The sequence below is a fragment of the Pollicipes pollicipes genome, unplaced genomic scaffold (assembly GCF_011947565.3).
Source record: "Pollicipes pollicipes isolate AB1234 unplaced genomic scaffold, Ppol_2.1 Scaffold_7262;HRSCAF=8765_pilon_pilon_pilon, whole genome shotgun sequence".
In the NCBI taxonomy this organism is placed as follows: domain Eukaryota; kingdom Metazoa; phylum Arthropoda; class Thecostraca; order Pollicipedomorpha; family Pollicipedidae; genus Pollicipes; species Pollicipes pollicipes.
Window position 1 is genome coordinate 14,395,258 of NW_023597055.1, and position 11,875 is coordinate 14,407,132.

The window sequence follows — 11,875 nt, forward strand, 5'->3', positions numbered from 1 at the left end:
ATTACCCAAGGCCCGATGTGTAGGGTCCCCGAACGATCAAGTGTGCATGAATGGGTTGACAGATGAGGTTCGGACAAAGGCGTAGGGACCTGCAAAGCCAATAGGAAGAAGCCGAAACCTAGTGTGGTGGGTTCCGAACGTTCGAGTGCCCGAGCGGCGTAATTGATAACGCCCCCAACAAGAGCGGAGTGTATTTCGCAAGTGGCAGGGACTTGAAACGCCCTTAGACCAGCATACAGGGCCCATGAGAACAGCGTGAGTGTCTTGTCTGCACAGTCTGCGAATGATAACTTTGCCTTTTCTTGGGCACTTTAACTCTTGCCTACAACTGTTGGTGGTCACTTGGAGCCCAGAGACGTCCTATTTTGTCGTGTCTTGTATCAAAAACTGCGTCTGTTCGCCAGCTATATGCCCCTTCGGGCCCAAAGCGGCGGGGGTCCCATTGACCACGTGAACCCCCCCCCCCCCCCTCTGGACTTTCCACTGGGTTCAGTGGTGTCAAAGTGTATTACATTAATTATGCGCACCATGATGTGGGCGGCGTTTCTGAGGTGTGCTATGCATTCCGTTAGTCGGGGGATTCAATGGTGAGCCGAGACTAACCTCCTTCCGACAACTTTCAACCTGCACGTCGTATCAGTGCCTGGCTGGCCTCGTCCAACCCCAGTGTTGGATTTATTACTCTAGGCATTGGACGTGTGACGCTACACCAGTGCGCCATTCCGTCATGCATCTGCTTTGAAGCCTGGATTTGGTTATGCAGCTGCTTGGGAGAGGCCGCACGTGTGGAGAACGTTCGTCGCGTCACTCGTAACGGCCCAATGGAATGTAAGGAGGTGACTGTTTCCATCGGTGACCTGAGAGCCTTGATATGGCCGCTGGAAAAGCCGCTGGTCAGCCCGCAGGTCGCCTGGCAGGCGTTAGACGTTTGGTGGAAAGCCCGCTGATGATTCGGTACGTCCCAGTCAGTCCATAAACAAACAAGGCATACAATGTTCCGTGGCCAGCCCTGAGAATGCGTCATCCCGCCCGTTTGTATATACATAGTCGGTAGCTGAGCTCCTGGCGTTGGCCAGAGCGGGCGGGGACTCCGAAGTGATTGCAGGCTCGCCAACTTCGCGTCCGACTCTTGGAGTCAGCGCCGAGGGGGTCGCCGCACAGCGTTCACCAGGTCACCAAGGCCCGGCGTGGTGACCAGTGGGTCACGAAAACGTCCACACGGGTGGTCTCCGTGTTAGCAGCAAGTCGCCAGCGAGCTGCCGCCGCCCGTCGAGTGTTTGCCGGGCGCCCTGAGCCAGGCCCGGGTCATCTTCGTCGTCGGTGGCCTCCGCCCGGCCGCATTTTCGTCTAGCCCGGACAGGAACGCGACGGCCAGTCATGCTACCGCCGCCATGCGCCGTCTCCCTGCTCGTGCTGCTTCCTGTGCTGGCCGCGACGGTACCCACCGAGCCGGCGACGCCGTCGGCCCAGCTGGCGGCCATTCTGGGCCCTGCCGTGGAGGAGGCGGTGGGCCGCGCGGTCGCCGGCTGGCAGCAGGCCGCGCTGGACAGCCGCCTCGGGCGGCTGGAGGAGAGCGTTCAGGCCGTCCGCCTTCAGCTGACGGCGCTGGCCGCCGGGCAGCCGGCGCCGGCCGCCGTCTGTCCGACGCCGACGCCGACGCCGACGCCGACGTGTGAGGAGCGGCCGAGCCCGGCGGCGGCGGAGGCGCCGCTGGTGGCGCCGGCGGTGCGCGCATGCGCCCGCTCCTGTCCTGCAGCTGCGCGACCGCACCGACCCGCTGCCGGACGGCGTCTACTGGCTGCGCGGACTGCCGGTGCCGGCGTTCTGCGACTTCAGCCATGACGGCGGTGGCTGGACGCTCCTGCTGACCGCCGTGTCGAAGGAGGGCTGGGACGCGCTCAGCGTCTTCGGCCGCAGCGAGCGCTCGCCGTCACTGATCGACAACTACTCCATCTTGCGGCACGCCGACGCCATCCGCGACCTCGGCCACGAGTGGAACGTTCGCCTACAGGATCGAGACACACGCGCAGGAGGGCCGCCGGCGGTGGGGAGGGGTGTGGTTCGCACCGCGCCGGTATAGCTTTACAAACCAGACGCCGGCGCAGACGGAGGTCAGCTTGGTGCGCCGCTTCGACAGCTGGGCGTACGTGAGCCAGGGCGTGAAGAAGCGGATGCCCTGGGTGAACACGGGCGCGCGGGGAGATGGTCAAGGGAATGCTGTCCTGACGACGGCGGAGGTGACCGGCAACTGGTGGGGCACCATGGTCACCTCCCCAGTAGACAAAACGTACCAGCATAGTCCGTGGATATTTCCCGTCGCCAAGGATTCGGGCACGGTGTTGTACTGGTTGAGAGAGGAGGCGTTCTAACGCTCTCGACGGCTCGTTTTCATGCTTTTTTTTAGTTGATGAAGAAATGTAAATGTGCAAATTTGTCAAGTGAAAACCGGGTTCTTGAGTGGTTTCGTTGAAAGTTGCCTTAAGTGTACTGTTTGTGTGAAAGAGTTCGTTAGTTTTGCGGAGGACCATCGACATGATTCGAAAACAGACGTTAAAAAGGAAGAGTCTATATTAGCCAACGGGCTGCAAAGTGAAGGTAAGAGAGGCGTTGGAAAGGCGGCGTCGCACACTCCGAAGTCGTGGTCGTCGTCGTAAACACGGACGCGGCTCGAGTCGAGCCGCGCCGTCGGAGCCTAAACGTGGACTGATAGCCAGAGACCGTGCGTCCCTGCCCGCGTTTCCCATAAATCCACGTGCGTAACATGTGGGCTCGAGATGGTGAGGACCAATCGGCAGAGGGGCCGCTCACACCATCGCGGAGACGCCGCCGCCGCGCCAGCAGCGACGGCCCGTTTGCTCGCTAACATGTACGATGAGGCGCAAGTGTATGTTTAATGAAGGCGTGGCAAACGAACGCTGAGCCTGGCGTTGCAAAGCTGTGCTGCATCGTATGAGAAGCATATCTGATATATAGTCGTGCATATCTGATATACGTCTCTGATATATAGTCGTGAGCAGCTCTTCGCACATTCTTGCACTCTGGGGGAATCCCCATGTCTCCCTCCAGTTTCCTCCCGGCCGTGCAAAGATCAGCAGAGATGCGCTCCTGATTCGCAGGCGTTTGTCACTCCATCAACTTGAGGCGTGGTGTCAGAAGATGTTTTGTGAAACACTGAAAAGTTTAAAAGTGTTGTGCTACAAAACGTCATCATGACGTTGGTTGACCGTGCGTGTTGCAGAGGTTCGCTCACCCAATGCCCAGATTTATAAAAGTTTCTGGGCATGGGATCCCTTCAGAATCATGCAAATGTATGCCAATATATTCCTCTGATGTAGTGTATGCCATGTATATAAATATACAACAGTGCGATCAAATATAGTCTTCACATCGTCATAATTGCCGGAAAGCAGTGATAATTTCGAAACCATCCATTCATACCTACGATACACTTGTGCGTCCAATGTCTGGTAGTTTCCAGCTCCAAACGATTCCAGGAACAATGTTGTTTTGTTAGCTGCTAAATGTTTGCGAGCTTGCGAGTGCCTCCGAGCGGCCGGTGGCGCCGACATTATTGTTTGGTTTGCGTGGCCGTGGGGGGAAACCCAATAACGTAAGGTCTGTAGAAATGTACAATGTGTGCTGTGCGTCAGGCAGGCATTGTTTATACCAAAGTTATCGTGTCGCTGGTGTAAGGTAAACTAAGAGTTAAAGGGGACTCCTTGGTACGGGTGCGCCACAGTATTTGTCATCCAGACTGGGATGGGGCAAGAGAGGACATGACATGGCCGGGGAAGACAAAACCTGGCCCACTTAAAACTGAGGACTTCTCGTGTTTCAATCTCTTAATCGTTGGGAGCCGAAGGTCTTTGTTGTTTTTTGGAACGGAAAGAACAGTTATCAAAAATCCAGCTCGTTGGAACCGCCTTCCATGCCATGACCGGTCTGTCTGTTAACTCACTGAGATAGCTCAAAAGTGGTCTGAAACAAGTTGAGCGCGCCTCAAGAACGCGAAATTTCTTGTATAACTTAAAACAACGCTGCATGCTCTCGATCTGATTATATCATGCACCTTGACACTTCAGGCATCAATATTGATTCACGTGCACCACGCTTACCGTCAGGCTGTATTATATACAACAGAGGCCGGTGCAAATCACCTATATACTTGACGCATCCAAAAAAAACATATAATGCATTTCATAATTTCAATAGCGGAGGGTATTGAGGGCGTGTACACATGACGTTCCCGAGGGCTGTCATGCGTACACGTCTCTGATCAGTCACATGGAGACTACTGGATGGTGTGTAGGCCGTCGGGCATCTACGAACGGGGGCGTCTTGCCGTGCGGAGAGCACGTCGGAGTAAAACTACTGTCGTATGTTTATGGATATTGCCACCATTGCATGGTGCATTCTACACGGTAGTTTGTTGCGTACGCTATTCAGCTGCTTAATCTAATCGTTGCACCGTTGTATTTTATGTAACGGTGAGCTCTCCAACTTGACCGGTTCGTCGCCACCGACCCTAAGCGGGTGCGAATCTGCCCCCCCCCCCCCCCCCACCACCCCCCACCCTAGCGCAGCTGCCGTCATCACCGCGGGCACTTTTCGGCATGCAGTTCCACAAGGTGCGGGATGGTGGGTTTCCTGTGGGCTGTGGCAGCTAGCAAGTGGGTTTTTAAGGACTCTCAGAAGTGGCACATTGTTTTAACTGGATTTTAAAAACGTTTAAGAATGAGATTGGCTTGAGCTCACGGCAACCCGACATGAAAGCTTTCTAGAATCGAACGGAAGCATCTCTAACGATTTTGTTGACCGTAAACATAGGTTTAGACCTCTGTTCTATGATCTTCTGTGGAAATGCTCTATAAGATACACTGCTGGTTATTGTGGGATTTCAAAGTGTATTATGCAGGCGAGAGGTACAAACATATCCTACCGTAGCAGGAACGTTAACGTGTATACAGCATTGACAAAGGTTTGCATGATATACGGTGCCGCTTTTGCATGGCTATCCGTTTTCGTAATTAACTCACTTATGACGTAGCTTGTAATATCACTTTACCATCCAGGATCTGTCCACCCGATATAACATGCACCTCCGCACGCATTACAGATAACACCATATATCACGTTGCTTGTGTTGCAACCATTTACTCAATCGCACGTACACATCATTGTAGGCCCCTTTGCTGACGCGCGCGCCAGATATGTGGGGATTGTCCCACCTTCGGAGCATGCTTGAAAAACATACTCTGGTGAAAACGTAGGACCAGTAAGTGTACTAATAACACTGGGTGGTGCCACCACGGCGCCATTAAGGTGCGATGAGGACATTAATTGTATTCTATTCGTGTCAAAATTACGCTCTCAGCATTTTCTCAGCGCACTACACTTTTGCAAATGTTCTTTTGCTTGGTGCGATTACGCCAAGTAATATCGAATGCCTTCTTTCTGCATTAGTGTGTCAAGTGGCAGAAATGCGCACGGAAGGCCTTTCCCTTTCATTCGCCAGGTTAGAGCGTACCAACATATGCGTTGCCTTTTCACTTACCGGGTTAACTTGCATGCCAGCGCCAAAATGGCGGATCTATTCCGATGGGGGTCACTCGGCACAGGGTATTCTGCTGTACAGATGAGAAGAAAGTCACGAGGGGACGCAAGCCTGGGAATCTTAATCACACTCCTCCTCAGCATGCTGGTTTCAGGCCGCTCCGTTTGATGTCAGAATTCATAGCGCTGCTCTGTGACCCCAGGTCACCTTGTTTGACCTCTAAGATCATTTTGCTGATCTGCGGCATGACGTTCTGCTACTTCATAGCTGTGGTAATGCAGGCCAACTGTGGTATGAGGTCATCAATTTGCTTGGTTTGTGGAGTCTCCCTGTTGATTGTGACCCCGGGTCAACTGGCTCAGGTCTGAGGTCATTTTGCGATTTGTGGGCCGTAGTTCTGCTTCAATGTGACATTGTCTAGGTGGTGTGTGGCTCAGGGTCGCCATTTTCCTATAGACTTGGAAAAGGTGTTCTGATAGGGACGAATTTTACGTCCATTTCGTTAACGAACGTCTGTTGCGGTTTCAAACATACTGATCCTTGTTGTGTGTTGATGACGTCTTCGCATGTAGAACCTAACTGTTATCTTCATGCTCGGCGTGTTCAGCCGAAACCAGTCGTTGCAGCAATTTCCTCATCGACTTGCCTAGATGCGATTTAAAAAGACAGAAGCTTCTTGCTTTTGTGGTTGATGTTTGTACTTTTCATGGAGGGTGCTATCCATCTACCTTCAGTATCCGTGGTGAAGCTGGCAATGCAAGAATATCGGAAGGTCTTTGGCGTCAGGAGATTCTTGACCGAACTACTGAGCTTTGAAACGACAACAAAACCTCTGTAGGCTGACGTCATCGACGGGAATGCATGAGCTCATCGCATTGCAATTGCCTGTGCTGCGTCTGTTCGCGATAGACGTTTGTGTTTTGATGATGAGTGGGGTTTTAGGGCGCGCCGACGTATTTGTCTCGCGTTACTGGCCTCAGCGTGGAATGCCGGGAGGATTGTGCTGGAGATTTTGTCTCATCCGGGGATAGATGAGCAGTGGCCAGATGTCGTTTTTCCAGGCACCATGAGATTGTTTCCCGCCTACTCGTCGGACGCACCGACACCTCGGCCACCAGAGGACAGGAGCAGTACTGCATGGCTCACCAACGTCAGCTTCCCGCCGACTGCGGCAGCCGCGGCCGGCCACGATCCCTCCGCCACGGAGAACAGCACCGCCTCACCGGCGGCCGAGCTCGCGGTGGCCCCGTGCGGCGTCCTGTCTCCGGCGTCGGCCGAACCCGAGTTGTGCTCTCGCCGCGCTGTCAAGCGGCGCGGCGGTGAGACCCTATCTCCGGACCGTGCCGAGAGGCGGCGCCACAAGCGGAAGCGCCGGCTGCGCTCACCGCCTCCGCCGGCGGCTGCGGAGGCCGACCTGCCGCCGCTGCGGGGCGTCTTCCTGGAGGAGGCGCGCGTGCGTCCCGAGGCTGCGCTCGCGCTGGACCGCCGTCCGGACAAGGCAAACCGTTCGTCCGCGGTCATGTACCATCGGTTCGTTGCGCAGTACACGCGGCGGCGGCGGCCGCTCGGCTGGGCGGCGCCCACCGCGTCGCCACTGCCGCGCTACTTCGATCGCGCGGGGCGCCGCCGCCTGCGCCGCGTGCCGGCCGCCGTCGCCGCATCGGCACGCCTCGAGGGCGCCGGCTTCGTGCCGCTGCAGCTGTCGGTGCCGGCGGTGACCGTCGACGCCGACGACGCGGAGCTGCACGGCGAGACGGCGGAGCTCACCCGACGGCTGGCGAGCGCGCCGCGCGACGAGGCGCTCTGGCTGCGGCTGGTGACGCAGCAGGAGCGGTTGCGCGGGCACGTGCCGGCGCAGCAGCTGCTCGAGAGGCAGCTGGCAATCCTGGAGCGGGCGCTGCGCGAGTGCGCCGGCAGCCTGCCGCTGCGGTTGCGGCGGCTGCAGCTGAGCGCACCCGACTGGGACGGAGAGCAGACGCGCAAGGAGTGGAGTCAGCTGCTGTTCGCGCACCCGGCCGACGTGAGCCTCTGGCGGAGGTGGGTTGAGGCGGCGCCTGCAGCGCGCGCGGTAGAGACGGTTCGCCTGCTGCGCCGGCCGGTCTCCACGTACAACTGTTTATAAACGCATGTGGCGTTTAAAGTTGAGTGTTGTGTAGGGGGGAGCCTGAGAGAGTGGAGGGAGAGAGTGAGTGTTCAGTTGCTTGCATACGAGGGTTGTGTTCACCAGTAAATTTCAGCGTAACGGCAGTGTGTGTTTGTGCACGCGACAATAGGGCGCGGGCTCGGAGTGCACGCCTGGGCTTTTCGGTGTTCCCCCGCAACAGTCCACGTGGTAGATTTAGGCTGCTGATGGTAACTCAGCTGTGTGTGGTGTGAAGGCTTCGAAGAAATGTAACCATTGTCCAACGCTGCAGCGACAGTTCCTCGGAAGGGACGACGGTTGCTCAACTTAAGTTCTGGTATACCTATCTCTGAATATGTCAGAAGTCGTCCAGGGGCTGTAGCGCGTACGGCATTTGCATTGGTTGGCTTGTAGCATCAGGAAAGTGTGGTGTTTTTTCTGAAGTGAAAGGCACGCGAAGTGGTGTTTGTAATTTTTGATCTGCGACCGGAATCGCGGGGCACATTTCAGCCCGAATAGTTTTGAAAATGTTTGATGAGTATCTTATCTGGCACCACGACATGGTTCTTACACGATTTCGCTGAGGTGCTGTTGGATGATTACCACGACGAGCTTAATACAACGTCTACGTCTCTACGCGTCTACGTCTACGTCTCACAGACGGTGTTCCGCGTTGTCCAGGTACCTGGCATTCCAGCAGCACGGGTCAGGGTTCGGGCTAACAGGCCTGCTCTCGGCGTTCGCGCGCTGCCTGGACCGTATGCGCCAGTTCCAGGCAGGTCTGATGAGGCCGCACCGTCCTCCCCCACGACTGGAACAGTTCATGCTGGAGGTTCTCAGCCACCTGTGTCGGGTACGTTGGTGTCAGAGAGCGCAGGGCAGACGAGAGTGCCGAGCCGGTCGATGAGCTGGAGGAACGGCTGCTGGCCGAGCGACGCCCGCGGCCCGAGGTCTGGCGTCTCATGGAGGTGAGGCGCGCGCGCCTCACCTCCATGAGTAGCCCGTGTGGCTTCGAATGAGTAGCCCGTGTGGCTTTTCACCTCAAGTGGTAGCCCGTGCTCAGGCTGTCGGTGGCACGCCGGGGTGACTGCAGACAGTAGCAGTGAGCTTAACAGGGGGTGGGGGAGGGGGGGGGGCGGCAATGTCAGGCGCCTTACGAATCGCACGCATTATTTTCTTCCGCGGGCAGTCGGCTGTCTTTTCTTTGAAGTGTCGAAGGAATTAAACACCGCACGAAATATTGTGACAGTATGTCATTCTAGGATACACACGGGCTATGATTGAGAAAGGTTTGTTTCAGTTCTGGATATCACGACCACATGAAATCGTGCATCTCCGTTTTGCCGTCGGCCCTAGCTCTGCATACCAAAGCGACCCAATAACGAAAGTACCGTGGTGCCGTATGCACATTTGGATTGGCTGAGGACTCGCACCGTTTGCCTTTTAACGCGACGCTGTTCATGATGATTGCAAGGTAAAGGGGAAGCTCCCAAGCGGGAAGAAAGACGTCAAATGAGTCGTGAAGGTATGCCGCAGCGTTGTCGATATTTGATGCAAAGCCGGTCTCCTGTGGGCCAGATCTCGTGAAGTATCAGTAGTATCCTAAGAGAGAGAGAGAGAGAGAGAGAGAGAGAGAGAGAGAGAGAGAGAGAGAGAGAGAGAGAGAGAGAGAGAGAGAGAAGAGAGAGAGAGAGAGAGAGAGAGAGAGAGAGAGAGAGAGAGAGAGAGAGAGAAGAGAGAGAGAGAGAGGAGAGAGAGAGAGAGAGAGAGAGAGAGAGAGAGAGAGAGAGAGAGAGGAGAGAGAGAGAGAGGAGAGAGAGAGAGAGAGAGAGAGACTGCGCTCTGTGCTCTCTACCTTGCGGGTTTGGCCGTGGCTGTCGCGGGGTGTGCGGTGTTGATGCCGCCACCAGTCGGCTGTGCCCCTAACTAGCACCGTCCCCCGCAGCGTGCTGTCTGACCTGCACCGAGCCGGCTGCCGACTGCTGCTGGCTGCCCGGCCGCTGGCGGACCCGCTCAGCTGGCAGCGCCATCTGCAGAGGGCGCTGCGGGCTGCGCTGGAGCGTCGGCCGCTGGACCGGGAGCTGGCCGGTCTGGCTGTCAGCCACTCTCGCCTCAGCTGGTGGCAGGAGCTCAGGTGGGCGACGGTGGCGGCCTGGACGGTGTGTCCAGCTCCACGCCCTGCGTACTGGTTTGTGTGGTTTTGGAACCCCGCACTCCGTTGACGTTGTGAGTCGGGTGGAAAATGTGAATTCATGATTGTAGCCGTCCAAGCGTCCCAGATGTCACTGCTTGTTTTCCCTTTCCCCTCCTCCTCCCTCTTTGCCGTATGTCGCAGTCGTCGACTGTCACTCTCGTATATGCGCTGCATGTCTATATGCTTACACCTATCATCAAACTCTCAGTGTGGTTAACTGCCGTGCCTCAGCATATTTGGGTGTGCTAGCTCCCTCAGCTCCCTGGTGGTAGCCTTGGACCCCATCTAGCTCCAAGGCTGCCATGATGATAGCATGATAAGCTATCATGACGTTCCCCGGCAGACTTTCTTCAAAACTGAGCAGTTTGATCTGACCTCTGACATCTGACCTTCCCCAGAATTGAGTCAGCCGGGTGAGACACCCGGACGTGACCTGACTTGAACTGACCCGCGCCTGCCGACAGCGTGTCGACTGAGCAAGACGCGCCACTGCTGGCCCTGCTGCGGGCGGCCAGCAGCCTGCGCCAGCTGGCGGCGGCTGGGGAGGAGCCAGCGGCGGCGCGGACGAGCGCTGCCAGACTGCGGCGCCGGCTGGCGCGCGCCGTGCTCGAGCCTCGCCTGGAGCACTGCCTGCCGCTCTGGCTGCTCTACATGGAGCTGGAGCTGCGCACCGGCGGCGCGGTGGGTCTGAGTCATAGCCTGAGGTGCACCGGCCCCGGCTGAAGTGTAGCAATCCCGGCTGGGATGTCCCGCCGTCGGCTGAGGTTTAACCGCGGACAAACACGAAAGGAGATTGGGTTGGGGATTGGGAACATAAAATGGGATTGGGTTTGGGGATGGGAACACGAAAGGGGATTGGGTTCCGTGGTTGGAAGTGGTGAACCGTGGCCAACATGTAGTTTTGCTGCAGGCGGAGAAACAGCTGGCGCTGTGTGAACCGTGCTGTGTGCTCCGTGCTGTTTGACTTGCTGCTGTGTAGCTCCCAAACGGACTAGCTTCGCGATGTGCCGCAACCTTTTCCCTCCTTGAATGCCGCTGACTTAGACAGTGTGTCGTCTCTGCTCGCCGCTGATCGTAACACCACCACTGCCGCGGCAGGAGCTGGAGGCCATCTGCTACCGCGCAGTACAGGCGTGCCCCTGGTCCAAGCATGCGCACCTGTACCTGGCCGGCCGCCAGCTGGCGCGCGCCTGCGACCTGATGTCGCGCGCCGGCCTCCGCCTGCGCCTGCCGCTAGAGGAGCTTGATCTCCTGCTGGAAGAAGAGCCGGAGCTAGCGGCGGAGAGAGCCGCCGAGGAATCGGAGAGAGCCGCAGAGCTGGCGGATAGAGCGCTACGCACGGAGGGAGGGCGGACGGGGACGGCGAAAGCCAGCCGCTCGGACCTGGAGACGGACGGCGACTCCGAGTCGGCGGACGGAGAATCGCTGTCGGTGAGCGACAGTGACTCTGAGTCGTTGAAGAGTCATGATTCGGCGAGAGGTGGCGAGTCGGATGTGGGCGAGGGAAGCGTCGGAGAGCTGGCCCGACTCGAAGACTAAATGCCTCCGAGTCGGTGGTGACTCAGACACTGACTCACGGCGTGGTGGGTCGGTGTCTGGCGAGAAAGCATCGGATGCGCTGCACTGCCTGCGCCGGCCGTCGCAGTGCGCTCTAAGGCAGAGGTACACGCGACGAATTCGTGGGAACGTGCAAGCCGCTCTCATCGGTCACTCGGTCACTCGGAACACAAGGTGTTCGGACGCTTGTGGTGCCCACAGTTTAAGACTATCTGTGGCAGTTGTGGTACGGTCTGTTTGCGCACACAAGCGTCGTTAAAACGCACTGCATTGTCATCCTGTTCCACTGAAGACATGCTATCGTGCCATGCAGTATTGGTTAGCGCCTGTTCACTGCGAAATAAGAAATGAGTCGGTGCATCGTGTCGGCAACCGCATTATCACAGCAAACCACCGGTGGTGACGGGAACATCTCTTTTACGTGGTGGAGCACGCTGTCCATGAAGCA

General features: G+C 57.0%; 1 protein-coding gene across 1 annotated transcript; it reads left to right on the forward strand.

The window, feature by feature from the left end:
- The first annotated feature begins 10,494 nt into the window (after positions 1 to 10,494).
- LOC119114368 (uncharacterized) lies at positions 10,495 to 11,596 on the forward strand. Its single transcript, XM_037238565.1, has 2 exons — positions 10,495 to 10,551; positions 10,969 to 11,596. Exons 1-2 carry the CDS (start codon positions 10,522 to 10,524, stop codon positions 11,407 to 11,409), a joined length of 471 nt encoding a protein of 156 aa, XP_037094460.1. The 5' UTR covers positions 10,495 to 10,521; the 3' UTR covers positions 11,410 to 11,596.
- The last annotated feature ends 279 nt before the right edge of the window (positions 11,597 to 11,875 follow it).